At 41.3% G+C, this 21074-nt stretch overlaps 1 protein-coding gene across 5 annotated transcripts in view; it reads left to right on the top strand.

Moving 5' to 3' along the window:
* Positions 1-21074, top strand: part of Znf438 (zinc finger protein 438) — a 157617-nt gene that overhangs the window by 109068 nt on the left and 27475 nt on the right. For 2 of the 5 annotated variants that reach the window (XM_059263729.1, XM_059263728.1), the window contains 2 exons: positions 1709-1944; positions 10073-10140. In XM_059263729.1, coding sequence (XP_059119712.1) covers positions 1865-1944; positions 10073-10140 — 148 coding nt within the window. In that variant the 5' untranslated portion in view covers positions 1709-1864. Of the gene's footprint in view, positions 1-1708; positions 1945-10072; positions 10141-10366; positions 10498-21074 lie in introns of those variants that run through there. The other 3 variants (XM_059263732.1, XM_059263730.1, XM_059263733.1) reach the window with 3 other exon arrangements.

The raw sequence follows: 21074 nt of genomic DNA, 5'->3' as shown, positions 1-21074 counted from the left end.
CTCCTAAATTGTACCACCACCTGGGGACCAAGTATTCACGTTTGTGAGCCTATGAGGAACAATTCCTGTTCAAACTATTATACCTTCATAGACATTTTTTAAAAAAGAAAAAAATGGTGAATAGATTCTGAAAAACATGTTTAATATCATTAACCACCTAAGGAATGTAAATCAATGAATCCACAGTCAGACATCACAACACCCCAATAAGAACAGCTTCCTTCTCTAAAAGACAAAGGATTGTGAGTGTTGACAACAGCATGAAAGGAAAGGAAACCTTTGCACAGTTAATGGGGATGTAAATTAATATGGCCATTGTGGGAAACACTGTGAAGGACCCAGAGTTTAGAAATAGAACTATTATATGATCCAGTAGGCCCACTCCTGGGCATTTATCCAAAAGAAATAAAGCCAGTATGTTGAAGAAACTTCTATACTGCCATGTTTATTGAGCACTGTCATACAGCCAGAATAAGTAAGCAGCCTAAGTGTCAGGCAGTGATAGATGAATAAAGAAAATGTTCAGGCACATCATAAAACATGAGTGAACCATCTAAAAAAGAATGCTACCCTGACAGTTGTAGCAATGTGGATGGATCCTGATAATATGTTAAATAAAGATTAATACTAACAGTCTCACTCATGTGGAACATAACTTGAAAGTAGATGGTGGTTACTAGGCATTAAGAAAAGTCTAGTGGAGATGAGAGATGGATACTGAGTTAGAGTTAGATTGGAGTAAGATGCTTGAGTGTTGTAGATGTAACCAACCATCTTATTAAATAAGAAACACAGAGCCGATTCAGAGAAGAAAGCCAAGAGGTCAGAACTAAGAGCCTTACCCTTCCTGCTTCAGCCAAGAGAGTGTGTTTGTCTTTATAGTCTTTCTGTTCTGTCTTCTCATTGGTTGTAAACCCAAACACATGACTGCCTCGTCACTGCCTGTCTGTAGAGACTTCCAGGTCTTCTATGGTTGGGATTGAGATTAAAGGCGTGTGTCTCCAATGCTGGCTGTATCCTTTTACACACAGAGATCTACCTAGCTCTGTCTACCAAGTGCTGGCATTAAAGGCGTGCGCCACCACCGCCATGCTGTTGCTATGGCTCTAATAGCTCTAACCCCCGGGCAACTTTATTAACATACAATTAAAATCACATTTCAGTACAAATAAAATACCACCATAGAGTGTGAAATCACTGAGTGGGTGACTGCAAATAAGTTATTAATGCCTATCCATCCCACAGTGCTTGATGGAAGGATGTTGACTCATTACACCAGTGAGAAGTGATGAGTGGTTGAGGAGGCATGGTTCACCTAATTGAAAGATTTCACTACGAGTGCATGTATGGAAGGGCCACATGGTACCCCACTAGTATAACAGTGTTTTCCATACAAAATAAAAGCATAAGCAACCAAGCACTGTTGAAAATGGTCCTCTTTTTCTAATATGTTGTTCTAAAACAGTAACTTGTGTTTTCTTCTGATTTCAAAGGTAGTAGTTGTTCATTAGTGAAACAAATGTACATACAAAAAGAAAGTATTAAAGTGTAGTTTTTCTTATGTATATATTAAAAAAATGAATGACATTGCTCCATACTCAACCTTTTTAAGCAAAAATATCTTAATCACTTTTTATGTTTAAGTAGTTTTTAAGAAACAGCCTTTAAAATAGTGTCATTCTTTTCAATGTCTAATTTCGTTGTACAGAACTGAGTTGGTTTCAAGACAATGATGTTTATGACAGTGATGTTGGATGCCATGATGATGCTGAGAGTAATTCCTAAAGTGGAGAGAAGGTGTAGCCCTGAGGAGTAATCCCTCTAAGCTTCCAGGAGTGCTGTGCACAACACACAGCAAGTGCCTATGACACCAGCAGCACCTGGGCAACCTTCCCCTCACATCCAGCTGTTTCTGTATTTTTCACAACTCAGAAGCAAACAAAGGTAGTTTTCATGTTGTATTTCTTTGATTTCTTAATAAGATATAACATTTTTTCCAGTGATTCCTACTTTATTTTAACATCTTCTTTTAAGAACAAAGTATTAATAATTTCATAGTTGAATATGTTCTCATCAGCTTGCTTTATGAAAAGGCATGAGTGTAAATAAGTGATATCCATGTCCATAAAGTCTTTAAAAAGACTATGAAGCTACAGTTGAATCACAGTAAGGTGCACATGTGTAGAATGAAGTATGATTAGTTTTGAAGTGTGCATATCCCAGAAGCATATCTGGTGAACACCTCTTTCATCCCCTTAGGTGGATATATTTTCTTCATGCACACCTAGCCTTCTTTCCAAGATCCTTGTCTTCCCTGTCTCAGGCAGCCATCGGTTTCCTATCCCTCCAGTTTGCATTTTCTAAAATCTTACACAAGTAGATTCACATGGTATGTATTCTGGTTTTGCCTATATGCTCATGTATGCTCTATTTTTCTCTCCCTTTCTCCTATATCCTTGTCCATATTCACCATATCGCTTCTGATAGATGCATGGTGTCCTTGCATTATGGTTTTGGTTTGTAACTAATGATGTCCAACATCTTTCCTGTCCTTATTTGTAAGCTGTGTATCTTTTCTAGTGACATATACATTCAGATTTTGTAAATTGGGTTGTTTGCTCATTGCTAAGAGGGATTTTTATTTTGAATACTATTTATTATATTTATTATTTATAAATATTGCCTCTGTTGTGTGGCTTATCTTTTCATACTCTGTGTCTTTTTAGTTTGAGGGAATTCTATCCTTTTAGTTTGATATTCTATGGAATATGCCTCAATTGACATTCTTACTCTGATAAATTTGCCTGACCAAAGATAATAGTGTTTCCTAAGGTTAAGGCTTTATGGTTAGGGTTGGGAAAATAATAAATGAATTAGTGAATAAATATATCATAGTTTTTCATTTAGGAATTTTATGGTTTTTAAGTTTTATGCTTGAGTATGTGGTACATACTAAATTTTGTGAGATGGCTCAAAGTTTTTCATTGTTGTTTTTGCACATGAGTGTCCACTGGTCTGTCATTGCTGAAGTGGCTGTCTGCAGCAGCTCTGGGGAATAGTGCTAAGGATGGATATCCTTTTCTTAGCTGTGAACTTAGAGTGCAAGCAGGCAGCTTTTCATGATTTAGCTCTTTACCAAAGTGACTGTCCTTTCTGTTCTTCATTTTCTTAACGCTCTTAGCAGGCATGGATTTAGACCATATCAAATATATTTTCTGTACCTTTTGAAATGATCACATAGTTTTCTTTTTTAGTTGATTAATATGTGAATGAAATTCATTTTGAATGTTAAACCAAATGTGTATTGGTAAGGATACCCTGCCTGGTTACAATGTTGTATCATATTGTTGGATTTGATTAGCTGAAATTTTGCTTGTAACTTTTACATGTGTGCTCATGCCAGGATATTGGTCTTTAGTTTCTTTTCTCATAAAGGCTTTGTCTAGCTTTGATGTCTAGATATTACTCACTTCTTAAATAGTGAGAAATTCATTCTTTTCAGTTTCCTTTGTGTATGTATGTGTGTTTGTGTGCACAGGTACACATGCATGTGTATGTGTATGTAGAGGCTAGAGGTTGACATCAGATGTCTTTCTCGTTGCTTCTCAACCTTATTTTTTGAGATGGTGTAGCATGAATCTTAAAAGTTTTTATTAATAGGATCAAACCCGAGGCCAGTTATTGGGGTCAGTGCTGGTAGATCAGAGAGACAGAACAAGCCACAGCTAACCTCACCTGGCCAACTTCTCAGCTGGTCTTGTTTCCTCAGACTGGAAGCTTCTGTGTCCTCATCCCAATGGCTCTCAGCTGAATTGCTGCTCGAAATCCTGAATGCTTAACCAGCCAAATGCTTAACCAGCCAAATGCCTAACCAGCCAAATGCTTCTCAGTTTCTGGTCCTCACGCCTTATAAACCTTTCTGCTTTCTACCACCACTCCCTGGGATTAAAAGCTGCTTTCTGGGATTAAAGGCATGAGTCACCATGCCTGGCTGTTTCCAATGCGGCCTTGAACTCACAGAGATCCAGAGGGATTTCTGTATCTGGAATGCTAGGATTAAAGGCGTGTGCTAACATTTTCTAGCCTAAGTATCTTGTGGCTTTTCTGTTCTCTGACCCCAGATAAGTTTATTAAGGTACACAATATTTTGGGGAACACAATACCACCACAAGACGGAGCCTCTCACTTGGCCTGGAGCTCACTTGACCTAGTATAGGATTCTGTTATACTAGCTGGCCAGCAAGCTCTAGTCTTTGCCACCAATGCTATGATCACAGGCGTGCACCATCATGCCAAGTTTTAACATGGATGCTGGGATCCAAACTTGGGTCTTCATGCTTGCACAGCAGGCACTCTACCTTCTGAGCGATTGCTCAAACCCATCTTTGCAATTTTCTAGATGAATGTGTGTATGGTTGAAGTCATTTCTTCCTTAAGGACTTGTAATCTTTAGGAAGCTGTCTAAGCCTAGTGTTTCTTTGTGGGACATAGTATTTTAGATCAGAGGGATGTTTCTCCCTGCCTTCTTCATGCTTTCTGTTTTCTTTTCTTTTTTTTTAAAAAAAAACTTTATTTTGCAATACAATTAAGTTCTACATACAGGCACAGATTCCCTTGTTCTCCCCCCTCCCGCCCCCCCACACCTTCCCCCCAGCCCGCCCCCCATTCCAATCTCCTCCAGGGCAAAGCCTTCCCCACAGACTGAGATCAACCTGGTGGACTCAGTCCAGGTAGGTCCAGTCCCCTCCTCCCAGGCCGAGCCAAGGGACCCTGCATAGGCCCCAGGTTTCAAACAGCTGACTCATGCAATGAGCACAGGACCCGGTGCCACTGCCTGGATGCCTCCCAAACAGATCAGGCCAATCAACTGTCTCACCCACTCAGAGGGCCTGATCCAGTTGGTGACCCCTCAGCCATTGGTTCATATTTCATGTGTTTCCAGGCAGGCTACCTGGAAAACAGGACCCCAAGAAAGACACAGGGATCGCCCAATGACAGAGAAATGGAATGAGATCTACATGAACAGCCTGGACATGAGTGGGGGTAGTGAAGGGCGAGGGTCGAGGGAAAGAGAGCTTGGGTGAGTGGGAGATCCCAGCTGGATCAACAACAGAGAGGGAGAACAAGGAATAGGAGACCATGGTAAATGAAGACCACATGAGAATAGGAAGAAACAAAGTGCTAGAGAGGCCCACAGAAATCCACAAAGATACCCCCACAACAGACTGCTGGCAATGGTCGAGAGACAGTCCGAATTGACCTACTCTGGTGATGGGGTGGCCAAACACCCTAATTGTCGTGCTAGAAACCTCATCCAACTACTGAGGGATCTGGATGCAGAGATCCATGACTAGGCCCCAGGTGGATCTCTGGGAGTCCAATTAGCAAGAATGAGGAGGGTTTATATGAGCGAGAATTGTTGAGACCAAGGTCGGATAAAGCACAGAGACAAATAGCTTTCTGTTTTCTTACTTGTATTATTTCTAATAAGGTATCTCCTGTCATCCTTAATACATTGTTCCTCTATATGTAATACATGATCTCTACTTTTTCTTCTTTTCACTTGTTTTGGGCAGGTTGGTCAATCATAGTCTTTGCTATAATCTTTATGTTTTGTGTATTGTAGGCTTTTACATGTTTGGATCTATGTGTCTACAGTTTTATCATAGTGTTTGGGCTATTATTTCTTAAATAAACATTCCTGTCTTTCCATCTCTCTTCTCTCCAGCTATTGTTTTGAACTTCTAATTTGTCGTACAGCTCAGCTTATGATACTTGCATTTTCTGTGTTTTGCTTTGATTTAACTCCTCTTCTCAGTTTCATTTTGGGTAGTATCTCTTCTTCCAAGTATCTCTTCTTCCAACATGCCTAATACGAGTTAATTAACATGAATAGATACCCCATATTCTTATCCATTATTTCTAACACCTGGGTCGCTTTTCCTCATTTTCTTTATTATGGATCATATTTTATACCTTTTTGCATGCTCAATAATTATAAGTAAAGAGAAACACAATGGAGACTCTCTTTCCTCCAGACTCAGGACCCTGCCTCTTGCATCATAATTATCCAACTCACTGCTGTGGTTTCCTATCTCTTTGGGATCAGTTTTTTGGTTTTGTTTTAAAGATTTACTTGTTTTTATTTTATGTGTATGGGTGTTTTGCCTGTGGTATGTCTGCATACCACTCATATGTCTGGTGCCTGTGGAGGCCAGAAAAGGGCATCCGATCCTCTGGAACTGGAGTTACAGATGGCGGTGAGCTGCCACACAGGTGCTGGGAATCCAGCCCAAACCCTCTTGGAGACCAAACAGTGCTCTAAACCTCTGAGCTGTCTCTCCAGCCTCATTAGGTGTAGTTGGAAGATATCTTGTGTCCCAGCCTGCCGGCGGTCTGGACATATCTCTCCCACTTGCATCCCTCAAGTAAACATATAGAGGCTTATATTAATTAAAACTGCTTGGCCATTAGCTCAGGCCTACCACTGACTAGCTCTTACACTTAAACTCAGCCCATTTTTGTTAATCTATATGTTGCCACGTGTTCCGTGGCTTTACCTGTGTGCCATTACATGCTGCTCCCTGGACAGCAGGCTAGTGTCTCCTGACTCAGCCTTTCTCTTCCCAGAATTCTCCTTGTCTGCTTACCCTGCCTATACTTCCTGCCGGGCTACTGGCCAATCACCGTTTTATTAAACCAGTGTACAAAAGCATTATCCCACAGCATTTCCCCTTTTTTGTTTAATTAAAAAGGAAAGTTTTAACTTTAACATAGTAAAATTATATATAACAAAACAGTTATCAGGCAAGAATTACAGTTATAGTATCTAGTCTATTTGTATTTGGCAAAATTAAAGAAAATATTTTATCTATCCTGTATTTGTGAGTCTAAAGTTTCATATCTAATTTATCTCTTATCATACCGAGGGAAGATCATAATTATAACTGTCTAGTCTTCAACTATATCAAAGACCTCAGAAGGATATAATATTACCAAAGTAAACAGGGAAGAGCTTTGTGAGCAACTTCCAAAAATCTAGAATGACAGAGACAGCTACCTGCCTGGACAGTCATCCACAGTTCCTCTGCAACTTTGGGGCATCCATCTTCAGCCATATAGGCCTAGAGTCTCTCAGTCTCTTCTCTCTGTGTCCTGTAGAATTTCTGGCAGTTTCTTCTACAAAGCAGGAACCTGAAAAACCATCTCACCTTGCAAAGTTCGGTGGTCACCTTCCTATGAGTCCTGCATGTTCAGTTGATACAACATTTTGTCAAGCAGTCCAGGCAAAAACAGTTTCTTGCCCAAATGGCTATTTTTGCCAAAAAGAAGACAAACTCCATATGGAGTGTCTTTGATGCCCATCCTCCTCTCTGAAGTAAATCTATCCTGCCAGGAGCATATGTGTCTCATTGTCCAGGAAAGTCTAAGTAGAGGAACCTCGGGTGACTGTCCAGGCAGCTGGCTGTTTCTGTCAACTCACATTTTTTTGGAAGTCGCTTGTTTGCACTTCCTGTTTTACTAGGTAACATTATTTCCTTCTTGGGTCTCTGATGGAGTTAAAGATTAGATAGTTGTAGTAACAATTTTCCTTGTTAAGAAATTCAGAAAAGAAACTAAGAGGTGTTAATTGTATAAGTTTGAAAGACATCATAAGATAGTTTTCTGTTGGTAATACAAGTTAGGATAAAAAGTGAATTAGGTATATTTTGGACTTACAAAAATACGATAAATAATGGAATATTTTCTCCGAATTTGTCAAATGCAAATGGACTAGACATTGTTGATGTATTTATTGCTTGTATATATTGTATATAGTTATTGTACATATTGTATATAGTTTTTCTTATGTTAGTTATAGCTTTTTTATTAGACAAAAAAAGGGGAAATGTGATATTTTATTTGTGCTGAAATGTGGTGGTATTTTATTTGTATGTTAATAAATAATGTTTGCCTGGAGATCAGAGAAAATAGCAAGCCATTTTAAGTAAACACAAAAGTCAGGCAGTGGTAGCACATGCCCTTAATCCAATCACTTGGCAGGCAGGGTCACTGTGTGTTCAAGGCCATACTAGGGAACAGAGCCAAGCATAGTGACACACATCTTTAATCCCAGTACCAACCATAGAGATCTGGAGGTCTATACAGACAGGCAGTGACAAGGGAGTGAGGTAGCTGGCCTAAGGAGCCAATGAGAGGGCAGAACAGCAAGGCAATAAAAGCCTGGGTAGACATGAAGTCGTGGCATTTTGGAAGTTGCAGAGCTGGTGAGGTAAGGTTGGTTGGTGGCTCTCACTATTTCCCTGATCTCTAAGGCTTTCACCCCTATATTTGGCTCCGTGTTTTTTATTTAATGAGACCGCCTAGAAATTTGGCTACAGTTAGGATCTGTTTTTATGAACTAATTTCTGGTGTCTTTGAAAGATTTGATTATCTGTTCCATCCTTATTTTTTATCTAGAACTTAATATGTAGACCAGGCTGGTGTTGAACTTACAGAGATATGCCTGCCTCTGCCTTCTAAGTGCTGGAATTAAATGCATGTAGCACCACATGGGCCAAAATTCTAATTTTGAGGATGTAAAATAGAAATGTGACTGTGACAATTAAGATCTTTGGAAAAATAATGCCCAATATTTTTATAAGCTTTTAGGTGCAGATGTTTTTCTAAGTAATATCAACAACAAAAACCACTGAGTTCAAGACTGATGAAACTTTACACTTTAAAAAAAAAAAGTTGTAAGCCACAGCTGCATAGTGAGACCCTGTCTCAAAATAACAATAATAACATGTTTTACATTCCAGGTTTTTTTAGACAAGCTGTCATGTAGCCCGGGCTGGCTTTGAATTTCTCATCCTCCTGCTTCCAGCCTCAAGTGCTAGCATTTACAGGCATGTACTTCCATGCCTTGCTTCAAAAATAGTTTTTAAGCTGTGTTTATAGCTGAGCATGTTGTTCATACTTGGGAGACCGAGGCAGAGGCATTTCTGTGAGTTCTAGGCCAGACAGGGCTACAAAGTAAAAATTTGTCTCAAATAAACAGATGAATTAGTTGCCTATAATTAATTAAAGCTGCATCTATACAGAACATGTAGTGACTTTTTTATTTTATTATTCCCTAAACAAGCAGCATGTCCACCCCTTGGATGTTGTGACATGACTCTTTTATCTACAGATATGTTTGACCACATTCGTAGCTAGGCCTCAGGTTGGATACACCCATATTACCGGTATCTATTTATGTATCATTTACATTGTACCCAAGTAGTGGAGTAATCTAGAAATTATTTAAAGCATACAAGAGAATGTGTATGGATTATGTGCAAATAGCATACCAGAATCCTGACTTCTGATCTCTGAGAGGTTTCCAGTACCAAGCCTCATGAATACTGAGTTGCTGGTCAATGTATAGACAACTTGGAAATTTGCTAACCTAAAAAGGAAAACTTATAATTCCATGACCAAGCACAGTGCAGACACATATGCTAATTTGCCACCATGTGCGTTCCTATATGCCTATAATATTGACATCTGTCTTTTAGTTTGATTGTATCAGCATTTCTTATGCTCCTCCATAGGTTTCATATTCTTTTTACATTGGTGAGACTATATTCTATCAAGTGACTGTATTAGACTTACGTTGCTCTTGCAGCTTATGATTTATATTTTAGTGCTTGTTTTAGTATTTTAGTTGTCAGCACTTATAATTTATTTTAGTAATTATTGTTTAAACAATATGTGTGAAGTACAGTTATCAGGCAGGGCATTTTCAGAAACTCTGCACTTGGCTTACTTCTATTTGACTGTGACAGCAGAAGTGTAGGTAGGCCCTCATACCACATCATAGCATCCTTCCCCAAGTCCAGTCCAGTCCAGTATATTTGGCAAAATCCTATCATAGAAAAATGAACAGAAAATACATGCAACGATTAGTAGCTTAAGCCCATTTCTTAATACTCATTTAGTTATAAATAAGGAAAACATTTTTCAAAAGCTCTTATAATTCATATTTTACTGTGTATTAACATAATATCTCAACAATTCTCTAATTCTTTGTTCTTGAATATTTTAGGAAAGTTACTGTTCAAGTCACATACATCATAATGCGGAATTCTTCATCAGTACCACCAAAAGATCAAGGTAATACAAGCCATGCTGCAGAAGATGCCACTGTACACATTATACTATAGCAATTTTAGTTGATATATTTATGCCTCCACCTTCTAGTCATGAGGTGGCATATTTCCTAGAATTAAAAGCAAAACCTCCAATTACATATAAAAGTTCATTGCCTTTGATAAATTAATCTAGTAAATATGGATTCCCAGGTTGTCAGGACATTATAAGGATCTGTCTCCTTTCCTAGGCTGAAAGGCCCCTAGAGCAAGCCAACTCATTCCATGCAGAACTGAGAGGCCAGCCCACCACTGCCAGTTAGCTGGAGGTAATAGATGTCACTGGGATTGTGGATGTTGCTTCACTGGCAGAATGACCCAGGTATCTTAATAAGTATTGCATTCATGCCTCATACATATTTACATTCATATATATAAGGACACACATATGTAGAGAGATGATGTTTGCTTATATATTTACCTGTTTTATCTCATACCATTCAAAATAAAATCCATAAGAAAAATTAATTTCCCATTATGAAACCTATGAAAATATATATACCATAATTTTTAAATTACTTTTTATTTTTGAGAGTATAAAATAATTACATATTTTTCCCCCTTCCCTTTCTTCCCTCTAACGTCTTCTATATACCCCTCCTTGAACTCTTTCAAATTCATGGCCTCTTTTTTTCATTAATTGTCATTACATGCATATATGTATATATTCCTAAATACAATCTCAGTCTGTATGATATTATGTGTATGTGCAAATTGAGGGCTGACAGTTTGGTATTGGATAATTGGTCTGCTTTTCCATGGGGAAGACTATTTCTCCCACTTGGCATGTCTATTGCTGTTGTCCTTGTTTAGCTCATATTTGCATGGCCATGTTGATGAGACTTTATGGGCATAGCTTCTGACAATCACTAGCAGACACAGTCTCACAGCAAACTGCCTTATACTTTGGTTCTTACATCTTTTTACCCCTTCTTCTTATACAGTGTTCTACAATTCTTCTACAATGTTCCCTGAACCTTGGGTGCAGGAATGTTTTGTAGATGTATCCATTGGAACTGGGCTCCACAACTCTTGCATTTTGATTGGCTGCAGTTTTCTGTAGTAGGCTTTGTCTATCTAAAGTTTCCTTGATGAGTGAAAACTACATTTACTTTGAGTATTAAGACAAATGTTTAGATTGTTACTAGGGATTATACTGGTTTAGTAAAGTAGTGGTTGTAAGTTCTCTTCCAATATCTATGATTTTACTAGCACTGAGTAGTTTGCTAGGTTTCCAGTAACAGGCGTGGTTTCCGTCTTGTTGAGCAATTTGAGAGCTGTTGGTTACTACCAAGGTCTGCACGCCACTACTGCACCCATAGGGTTATTGTAACATGCTGGACATTGATGTGGTTCTTAGTGTCATAGCTGTGAAGCACTGTTGCTTGCTTCCCTCCTGTGGAAACTTGTGTGGTACCTTCTGATGCCGTGAAAGCTAGTCCTCAGGGAAGAAGCATTCAGGTCAGTTCCAGCTCAGAGGTCTCTGGGTCCTGTTTCTGAATGCATGGTGTCTTCAACAATCTGGAATTACCTTCTACCTCTAGGGGTGGCAACCAAGGGCAATAGCAATAGGCTGTTTATTTAAGGAATCTCTTGGACAGTGCTGGCTAACTTATCAAAAATAAGTGCATCTCATGTATGGTATTGGGTTTTTGTTAGGTGGTCTTTGGCTCTTGGAGGGAGCATTGTCAGCCCAGATGAGTAAAGTTCATTAAAACTTCATATGTATGTTTATAGAAAGAATTACATTATTATAGGTTTTTTAAGTAAACAGTCAATAGTATGATTCCTTATGACTTATATGATTTCTTATTCCTCAGACATCCTTGCTGTTTTTCTGAGTCTATTAAGATAATCATGTGATTTTTGTCTTTAAGTACATTTATTTAGTTTATTACATTTATAGACTCGTATAGGTTGAAATATCCCTGCATTTCATGGATAAAACCAACTTAGTCATGGTGTATAATCTTTCTTATATGTCTGTATTTGTAAGTACTTTATTGAGCATTTTTGAGTCTATATTCACCATTGACATTGTTGTTTTCATTTTAGGTTGTGTTTTTGCCTGTTTTTGTTGTTGTTGTTGTTGTTGTTTTTAGAGTGATACTGGCTATGTAGAAGGAGTTTGGGAATACTCCTGTTTCTGCTTTTTGTTCGTTTTGTTTTGTTTTCTTAATGGTTTAAGAAGGACTAGCTATAGGTCTTCCTTGAAAGTCTGGTAGAGTTCTGCTGTGAATCTATCTAGTCCTGGACTTCTTATGGCTGGACAGCTTTTTATTACTATTTCAATCTCCTCATTTGTAATGGGTATGTTTAGGTTGTTAACTTCTTGGTTTAATTATGGTGGGTTTGCTGAATCTGTAAGTTCATCCATTTCTTTTAGATTTTTCAGCTTAATGGGGTACAGGTTTTTAAAGTATTCCCCTATAATATTCTGAATATCTTTGATGTCTGTTGTAATGTTTCCCTGTTCATTCTGGTTCTAGCCCTACCCCACTCCCACCCTACCCTTTTTTTTTTCTTTATTGCTTAGTTGGGCCAAGGATCTGTCCATCTTGTTTATCCTCACAAAGAACCAGATTTGAGATTCATTGATTCTTTGTATTATTTTCTTTGTTTTATTATTTTCTTGCTGTCCACTGGGTTTGGTTTAGTTTGTTCTTGCTTTTTCAAATTTTTGAGTTGCACCATCACACCATTTATTTGTGCTATCTTTTTTTTTTTTTAATGTAAGCACTTAGAGCTATAAATTTCCCTCATAGGACTGCTTTCGGTGGTTTTGTTGTTTTGTGTTTTCATTTTCATTTAGCTCCAGAACATTTTTATTTCTTTCTTGATTTCTTTGACCCACTCATCATTCAGTAATGAACTGTTTACTCTCCATGAGTTTGTGTATTTGCTACAGATGTATTTGTAAGCCCCTTGAGGGAATTAGGTAGCCAGACCCTGCAACTGAGGACCTCCAACTGTCAGGCTCCACCCACAGAACCCTATAATGGCCATAACAGCCAGACCCAACCCCTCAAAACATGGACAAGCAAGCTGTACTCTACAGAGTGAAAAGCCCAAGATCAGGTCACAAAGCCCCACCAATTCCTGAGCTTGCCCCAAGATCAGACAACACAGACCCAGGCCACCCTGGAAAGTTCTGTCCCCAAGAAATTCTATATAAAACCTGCCTCCTGCTCAGTTCCCTGCTGCTTCTTGCTCTAGCAGAGGCACCACCCTCCTGTGTCTTTCCCAATAAATCTGTTTTGTAAAGTTTGTTGTACAGCGTGACTTTGTGGTATTCCTTGGCTCCTGACTGCCAGGATACCTTTCCCCCCAGAGCTGTAACACTTGCATTTGGTGCTGTGACTCAGATAGGTTCTCCTGGTACTTGTGCTCCCCAAAAGGTCTGAGCCTCACTGGGATCCTATCCCTCCTCTCTAGTCCACCCACAACAGACTCATTTTGGCTCACTGATTGCTCAGCATCCCATCCACCAGCAGCAATTTGGTAAGTTTCCTCTTTGGTCAGTGTAAATGCTTCCCTGAGTCCAAGGAAGTGACTGTTGAAGGTCCCACACCCCTCTGGTACTCTTGGAAATGGAGGTACCCCAGCCATGATCTTTAAGGTTGTGGCTGGCCCATTTTGCCTGATCCCATTGCCCCATCCTTAGAGCTGCAGTCCTGAAGTTTGCTTAGGCCAAACTGGGCTATTGTACCCCTTCCCTGCCCCCTTCTCCCACCTTCCCTTTGAAGCTGTCCATAATCCCACAGTTTCTCTAGGCCCTCATGGCTTTTGTGACTCCATTCTCCAACCCTTTCCTGTGATTGAGGCCTCATTCCAGAGCTCAGGTTTTCATTGCCTTCTGGCAAGCCTTCAGGCTTATTGAAAGCCCTGGTACCAAGTGCTGAGTCACCTCTTCAGGCTGTTAGCCCTGACCCACCTTGAGTGAGGTGACAGCCCTCCCTCTAAAAAGCTTGGAACTCGTTTGGTCCTCCCTGAGTCCTGGGTATGCCCATGACTACAGGCTGCAGTGATATTTTTTCTCTTGCCCTCTCTCTCATGCATGGGAACCATGCCTTCTGTATGCTGTCCTTCCCCCTGGGATACCATTTAGAAAACCTCAAGCCTCTACACCTGGTGCCCAACCTGAAGGGCCCTAAACTTGTTTGCCTTTGCAATCAAATTTGGCCTCAATACCCCTTAGATAATCAGTCCAAATGCTGCCTTATGGCACCCTAGATCCCAATACTATTCAGGACCTTTGCAAATACTGCAAGAGGTTCAAGCTTTCTCTTTTCTCTGCTCTAAGCCATTTATTTTTGACTGGTCTTACCCCCCAACACACACACACACACACACACACACACACACACACACACACACACACATATAAACACACACTGCATACATGTCTGTCTTTTAAATTACAGCTGATGGATCTGTAAGTTTGTTGCAAAGTGGGAGTCCAGAGCAGGACCTAGCAAGGGGGTGGAGAAAGCAAAGGAGTAGGCCAGTTGCAACAACGTGCTGTACACACCCTGCACACGCTCCTCACTGGCTAGTGCATCTCTCGGCTCCCTCTTGCATCATCCTCTGTCTGTAGCCAGGGCTCAAAAATTTCCTGTCTCTGAACCTTCTCTCAGCTTGCTGGATTCAGTTTTATAGGAATTCAGTTGTCTTTTAGGTATGAGTGGCATTAGACTGTTATTTTATGCTGTCCAACTTCAATTAAAGCTGGCTCTGGAGTTAAGGTATGGTTTCCCCTTCCTCTAGGCCCAGGTATGCTTGTTAAAAGGTTTTCTCTAAAATCTCTGTCCCATATCAGGCAAGCCACCTGACTATAACATAGAAAGGAAAGAAAAACAAAATAAAGGGACAGACTATTCCCAACGGGGACTATTGCTCATATAGTCATCTCATATTCTCTTGGTTTTAGTTTTAACTGTCTAAAACTTTTGCTAAGATATAAATCTTATCTCAAGATTTGCAAGACTATTGTGTAAATTCTCTGTACCTCAAGATTCGTAGGCATATTGGGTATGGTTAAAAATCTGTAAAATCTGTACAAAAGGTGTAACTTAAAACTGTCACCCAGGGTTGACAGTTAAAATCTGTGCATAGGTGATCTTAGAGGACACATGTGGCGTGCCACCATCTTAGCTGCTGCCCTCATCGGGACAGACAGCCCCGTAGCTGATGACCATCTTTGCTAGGGATGGAAAAGATGGATTTTGCCATGTGCCTTCTCTCCCTTCCTGATTAAAAGTGACTACATGGTATAAACCAACCAAGAAAGAAACAACTCCTCGCTGTGAAGCCCAGACCAGATGACTCCCCCACTATTTGCGATCATGCTAAGGAGCCTCCCCCGTATTAGCCTCCACCCACAGTCTCAGGCCTCTTTAGTCTCCCTTTGTCCCTCAGAAATGAGCCTCCCAAATCGATCCTCTCATGTTCCCACTTTTCAGCCTTTAGTCCTCCTGCTACTCACTCCTGCTTCACTATGGAACCCCTGTTACCCGCTCCCCCTACACACACTAAGCAAACACTTTCAAATATAAAAGGATTGGGATCCTATACTGCTAATTCTTACACCTTTATTAAAGAATTCCAATATATTACCCAATCTTACAACCTTGCTTTCCATGGCATTTATAAGATTCTCACCAACAACCTTCTCCCTGAGGAACACAGGAGAGTCTGGGACCAGGCTAGAGCACATGCAGATGAAATCCAGACAAGTTGCCTCCTGGCTTATCTCCGTAAACCTGTCCTTAAAGCACTCCTTCTCCCAGATTCTCTGACATTAGGGCCCAACCTAAAAATCTAGAGAGGAACCCCCTAACTCCACAGGCAAAAGTCTTAGTAGTGGCCTTCACGGTGTACCATGGGAGAGATGAAAAAGGCCCCCAAACAAAAATACCTGCTGCTAGCTAAGGCCTTTCAGCTGGCCATAGCAACTGCCTAGGCTCCCTTGCCTTCTAAAACCCAAGGACCTCCAGATCCATGCCTCAGTGTGGTCAGGAGGGTCAGTAAGCTTGCCTGAGCGCTCCTTAAATCACTTTGACATGTCCAAGGTGACATCAAGGGAGGCATTGGGCTGTTAGCTGCCCCTGTGTCCCTCTAGTGTGAGGACATGAAGCACAGATTGCCCCCCAGCCAACCTCCTAGGTCTGGCCATAGACAACTAAGGAGAAGGGCTCCCTTGGCCCGACCACCACAATCTCCAACAGGGAGCCATGGGTTATCATAGTATCAGGGTGATCCATTTCCTTCCTTTTGGATACTGGGCCAGGGCCACCTACTCAGTCCTGATGGAATTTTGGGGACTCACCTCTCCTTGTTCCCTTAATGTCAGGGTATGGGGACAGCCTTACCAACTTAGTTGTATCTTTAGGGGTGTCCCCCTTACCCATCCCTTCCTAGGGGTACTGGACCTGTCCTATCCCCTTGCTGGTTGGGACCTCCTGGCTAAAGTAGGAGCCTCTATTTCCTTCACTCCCCTCTATTTGCTTCACCTGACCCCAGGCTCATCAGCTATTCCTCTCCACCCGCTCCTCCAAGCCACAAAATCTGTCATACCTTTCACCTTAACAGCTGCCCAAGTGGATCCTCTGGTATGGGACACCCAGAACCCCTCCATAGCCAGACATCATCCCCCTCTCATCATTCAACTACAAAACCCTACCAATTATATCACCCATGCTCAAAACCCACTCTCTCTCCAAAGCCTCAGGGTACTTAAGCCTCTTATCTCTGACCTCCTAAGAAAGAATCTGCACCCCACTTCTTCCCCCTTTAATATCTCCATGTGCACAGTTAAAAATCCCAATGGAACATACAGCTTGGTTCAGGATCTATGACTTATGAACTTGGCAGTGGTTCCCCTTTACTCCATAGGACCTAACCTCTGTACTCTCATCTTCACCACCCCTCAGAGACCTCTCATTTCTCTGTCCTAGACCTCATGGGCACCTTCTTTTCTATTCTTCTGGACAGCCAGTCATAAAATATCTTTGCCTTACTTGGACTGAACCAGACATTCACTTTTCTACCCAACTCACTTGGACCGTCCTACTCCAGAAGTTCCAGGACAGCCCACATCTATTTGGCCAGACTTAACATTGTCTCTTCCTAAATCCAAGCATATACAAGACATAGATGATCTTCTCTGTGGCTAGAGTTTTCCTACCTGGCCCACAGTCAGGACAAATCTCTGTCACCCGCCAGTCCCACAGCCGCTCAGACCCGACCAAGTAAACACAGAGACTTATATTGCTTACAAACTGTATGGCCATGGCAGGCTTCTTGCTAACTGTTCTTATATCTTAAATTAATCCATTTCTATAAATCTATACCTTGCCATGTGGCTCGTGGCTTACCAGCATCTTCACATGCTGCTTGTCATGGCGGCGGCTGGCAGTGTCTCCCTGACTCAGCCTTCCACTTCCCAGAATTCTCCTCTCTCCTTGTCCCGCCTATACTTCCTGCCTGGCCACTGGCCAATCAGTGTTTTATTTATACAGAACGATATCTACAGCACTTCTCCTTGGTAGTCTGTACCCACAAATTAGCCAGGCAGACACCTCTACCTTGTTAAACTTTCTGTCCAGCCAGGGATATAGGCTTTCACCTTTTAAGGTCTGATTGCCTGCTCCTCAAGTAACTTATCTGGAATTAGCTATCACTCCCAACTCACAAGGCCATTGCCCCAGACAGGAAATACCTAATCCAATCACTTTCAGTCCCCACCACCAAGGACAAAATTCTGTCTTTCCTAGGGATGGATGGCTTCTTAGACTTTTGGATTCCCTCTTTCTCTTATCTCACCCACCCCTTATATGCGGTGGCCCTTGGCCCCTCACATGAACCCCGCTTGCAGCTATTACCAAGCCCTTTTGTAAGCTTCAACAAGGCCTCCTCCAGGCTCCAGCACTGTCTTCTGGACTTAACTTGCTCCTTCTCTCTCTCTATGGTAGAGAAAAGGAGGCATATGTGCTCTGATTCCTGGGTCACCAACTGGGACCTTCCTTTGCTCCTGTTGCATATCTATTGAAGAAACTAAACCATACTGTCCAAGGATGGGCACCTTGCCTGCATATTCCGGCTGCATCTGAACTTCTCATGTGTGAATAAAAAGTGTTAACCTTCAGGTCACCCACTACTGTCTTCTGTTTTCACCACCTATCTCATCTCCTAACACACAAGTGTCTCAAGCACAACTCCCTTCCTAAGTTCTCTCTCTCTCTCTGCAGGTAGCATTGGTAGATGGTGTCATACTTACCTTTCAACCATGTCAGTATCTCAACATTTCAAACTGACTCACGTTGCTGATTTGACTCTCTTAAGGTGTGTACAAATCATGTTTCTACCAACTTCTGACACTCATGATAATTGGTTCCAAATTCTAGAGCCTACCCCTTCAGCTGCTTCTTCCCTCTACCCGCTCTAACCATCCATCTCTCCTCCCCTACTTGGTAAGTGTCCTCTCTCTGGCTTCTGGAACCTGCTATACCCTCCAGGGCCCCCCATGTGGGCAACTCTCTAGTTAATAAGACACTTGCCCATCTCCCTCTACTGGAACCCTCCTGTTTCCTTGCCTCCTCCCCTAGGAGTTTCCTGAAGCCCTTCTGGGTCTCTACCACCTTGTCCCTCCTGTTTCTCGGCTCTGTCCTGAAAGTCTCACAACATCTCTATGTCCTCCTAGGCTTATCTCGTCTCTCAGCTTGGAGCTTGTCTCTCTAACTTGGAGCTTATAGAAACTCTCTCCAGCAGAGTTCGATTTGCAACTTTCCCTCTCTTCCTCCTTGGACTCAGATTTTATTAAAGCCTCTCTCTATTACTGCAAACATCTTTGCCTCAGTATAGTTCAGTGGCCAAAAGTGGCATGCTCAGTTTTCAATGGTGGCAACTTCTGCCACTGCACAAACAAATGATTTGAAATCCTTTATATCTAAACTTGCTCTGTCCTCTGTTTCTTCCTATCTATACTTGTCTGAAGTAGCTCTTCCATATGAATGTTTATCATCAAGAGATCTCCACCTTTAACTAACAGCCTGTCCTAATAAGGTCAGGAAACTGCTCTACAGTGGGCTTTCAAAGGCTGATTCAATTCTCTATAAATAAGGGTATTCATCTCTTCTTCATCTGGACTTACCCCCATGCCTGTTTCTCTTTTACTTTATGATAATTCCTGAAAAATCATAAAAACAGGGCTTATGATAGGATTTACAAAACAATGCTTGTTTAAAAGGTATTAGAGCTGCACCTCTATGTACTCATATACAAGGATGTACCTTGTGCTGATAGCCAGACTTTGTAATATAAGCGTCACCTAGGTAGTTAGTTTTAAAGAGACTTGAATGGGTCATGGAGAGCAACTGAGGCTTGGCACTGTGTAGCACGACTGAAGTTCCCAAAGAGACACTAGGAAAGGCTACCGGTGAAAATTCAGCACAGTTGCAATGAAAGTCTAAGAAAGTGTATAAAGTCTGAGGATGCAAAAGCTTAAGAAAGTTCTGAAGGTCTAAGAAAGTGTTTTAAGGCATGTAAATGAATGTTCTGAAGGTATAAGTGATTTAAGGTAATGAAAAGTGTTTCAGATTTCTTTCCCCCTCTTTGTTATTGTTATATTAAGATTTCAAGGGTTCAGGAAACCTATACTCAGTGGTTCAATCAGACCACTGGTATGGTGGTGTCTGGAGAGTGCTCACCAGCAGGTTTCTAAAAGGAGATACTTATCCCTATAACACCTAAATCCACTTCTAGAAACGCCTGTCTCCTGGGCTAGCTTTTTCTATAATCAAACTAAAGATTACTGTCAACACTGGCCAGAGAATTATGGAGGCTACCTTTATTGGTCCTATAGGAGACATGAGGCATATTTCGGAAGGCATTCTACCTTATTTACAGAATGGGTTGGGTTTTTTTAATATCCAAATTAAGGATCCATGGCACCCCAGATGGCAGACGGGTTATTGGTAAACTTTACTATAGCATTTATCACAGCCTCCCATTAGGCACAATCAAAATACAGAGAGCACATACCCCACTCTCTACCCTAGGCATAGACACAGTGGAAGAAGTTGCCAATGCTCCTCAAAGGTCCTTACATCCCTAACATTACCTCTCTCACATGATGTTGATCCCACCTGCCTGTCACACCATCTCTTGTTTCAGACCTTAACCATGTCACCTATTGAATACTACTCTGCCTGACCACTTTGGAGAATGTTGGTTATGTGTCCCTCCTGGGTCAAACTCATGACCACCATTTGTGGCCTGCTTATTGGCTTGTTAGACACTCTCACCTCGCTGCTAGTTAAATGCTCTAAGCCAAATACCACTACCACCCCTTATCTTTTCCATATCTCTCTCTTCGGTATCATAGACTACTTTAAGTCAAACTGTAGCTGTTTTAACTCCTCAGCGACACACTCTATGGGCTGGATCCACAACACACTGGATCCCTTGATCTGTAATAGTATTTTGACCCTGAGCACTGCTACCGAGCCCTTTTGTCCGAGCACTCACAATGCCTTGGTCATCTGCAGCACTAAAGTTTATTGCTGCCTACTAGCTTGGTGGTCAGGGACCTGTATTCCTTTTCCCAAAATTAGGGATGGTACCTGTAGAAGAACCCTGGACAGTTCCCATCATAGAGTTTATAGTGACACAGCATGACAAATGAGCAGTTCAGGTCCTACTCTTTCCTGAATTCCTGGGTATAACTGCGGGAGTCACCACTAGAATGTCAGGACTGATTGGTTCTCAAGCTGTTTACCATCAATTTCCCTTTAAGTTCATACAGGATCTCCAACGGGTGGCTCAGACCATCCTTAACCCTCCCGGGCCAGATAGACTCACTGACCGCCATAGTGCTACAAAATCCATGAGTATTAGATT

Source organism: Peromyscus eremicus, chromosome 5 (assembly GCF_949786415.1).
Source record: "Peromyscus eremicus chromosome 5, PerEre_H2_v1, whole genome shotgun sequence".
NCBI classification, from domain to species: Eukaryota; Metazoa; Chordata; class Mammalia; order Rodentia; family Cricetidae; genus Peromyscus; species Peromyscus eremicus.
The sequence above is the reverse complement of the archived record's forward strand: the minus strand, read 5'-3'. Positions and strand labels throughout refer to the sequence as shown.